This window comes from Monopterus albus, unplaced genomic scaffold (assembly GCF_001952655.1).
Source record: "Monopterus albus unplaced genomic scaffold, M_albus_1.0 scaffold127.1, whole genome shotgun sequence".
Taxonomy (NCBI): Eukaryota; Metazoa; Chordata; class Actinopteri; order Synbranchiformes; family Synbranchidae; genus Monopterus; species Monopterus albus.
The window spans coordinates 3,413,695-3,415,546 of record NW_018128007.1 but is presented as its reverse complement, the minus strand read 5'-3'; the positions used below and the strand labels follow the sequence as shown (position 1 = coordinate 3,415,546).

Below are 1,852 nucleotides of genomic sequence, written 5' to 3'. Positions count from 1 at the left end.
AGCTGCACAGCAAGCTGAAAATCCTCTCTCTCTGTCTTTCTAACAGTTCATCTGTTTCTCTCTCCAGTCCTTTTCCTTTTGTCACCAGGAATCATGTAAATGGAATGTCCTGCCTTGGCCACATCATGCCTCTAACTCTGTTTTAATCTTCTTCTTCTTTTTCTTGCGCTGTCTTCCTGCCACCCCTCTCACCCTGTACAGTCATATAAGGCACCAGCAGATTATGATAAGGAAACGTGCAGCCTACCAGAAGGCACATCATAAACAGCAGACCAAGCACAGCTCTTATCGTTCCTCACTGTGCACAGTTATGCATTCACACACACACACATTCATACTTACACACCCTGTAGTAATTGGTTAAAGGTTGTTAAAGATCTATGTTTTGCTGTTTATATCAGCGCTGACTCAACAAGACTAGCAGAATCACATTCTGAAGTCAGTACTTCTCAAGGGAGAAGTAATGCTGAACAGTTCTCAAGCAGGGAGGTTATTTCTTTATTTATCATGTGTCTGACTTTAATTTTTCTGCCTTCAGTAGTTAGCTTGCTTCATTCTGCCATAAACGTACCATAACTCACACTTTGTTTATGTGTGCACGTGCATAATTACGCATCATTAAACTTCACCTCAAGGTGCCTCTGAAATGCAGAACAGTAACGATAACAATATGTGCATGTAAGCTTTGTGTGTTCATGCAGAGTTGATACGACTTCAGGACTTGTGACTCAACTTGGACTCGGACTCAAGCTTTGACTACATTCAGACTTGGAAGGTGGAGACAAGCCCTCAAGTATATATATTTTTTTATAATAATTCAATTACATTTTATTTGTATAGCGCCAATTCACAACAAAAGTAGTCTCAGGACACTTTACAAGTAAGGTCTAGACCTTACTGTTATGATTATTATAGAGGAAAAACCCAATAAATCCCCTTTGAGCAGCACTTGGCGACAGCAGGGAGGAAAAACTCCCTTTATAATAATTTAGCATAAGATATTGATATTAAAACCTGTTCACCTGCGCCATGCTGTGTCTGGCACACATCCATTGAAGCGCACTCTCCACCTTTCTATAAATGATTTTTATGTATCAAATTGCTAAGCAATATGGTGATGCAATACACCGTTAGAAAGTTTGGAATATAAAATGGTGAGAGCTGTGTCAGCTGCGCTTAATGTGTGGATGACTCTGACTTGGGTAATGGGGACTCAACTTGGACTTGATTCAAACTCAGCTTGGACTCGACTCTGACATGACTCGGATTATTCTCTTCTGATTTGGACTTGACTCAGACTTGAACACTGGGGACTCGAAACTCGACTAGGACTCGAGGTTTAGTGACTCGATTACAACTCTGGAGTTGATGCGGTAATTTCGACACAAACCCTCCTCAGTACAAGTTTTTCTTAGTTTTCTCCCCTTTTCTCATTGAAGTGTTTCCCATGAAAAAAGTTTCCACACTGTTGAATGAGAGCCTTGCTCAAGGAAACGGTTGCTTAGACAGTTAAGATGCTGGTTCTTGTGACATGTTTTATTGTGTGGTTTAAAGGTAATCCAGACCCAGAGGGACAGGGGTTCTGCCAGGCTGGCTTCAGTGTGGATTTCACCAGGGTAAAGACTGCAGCAGCACTTCTGTATTATTGCCATGACACCCCCTTCACATATCCTGTTCCCTCACAAAGTGAAAGAGAGGTTTATTTAAACACAAGACTCCCTTCACAAATTTATGGACATGGGGAAGATGAGACCCTGTTTATCCCTAGAGGAACCTACACTCCCTGTGTGATCCATCACATCTGAATACAGTGGGCCAAATCCACACACTCTTTTTTTTTTTTTTTTACTGT

General features: G+C 41.3%; 1 protein-coding gene across 1 annotated transcript in view; it reads left to right on the top strand.

Moving 5' to 3' along the window:
* itga8 (integrin, alpha 8) overlaps positions 1–1,852 on the top strand; it is a 40,286-nt gene that overhangs the window by 3,957 nt on the left and 34,477 nt on the right. Inside the window, exon 5 of the mRNA XM_020612868.1 lies at positions 1,555–1,616. Coding sequence (XP_020468524.1) covers positions 1,555–1,616 — 62 coding nt within the window. The remainder of the gene's footprint in view (positions 1–1,554; positions 1,617–1,852) is intronic.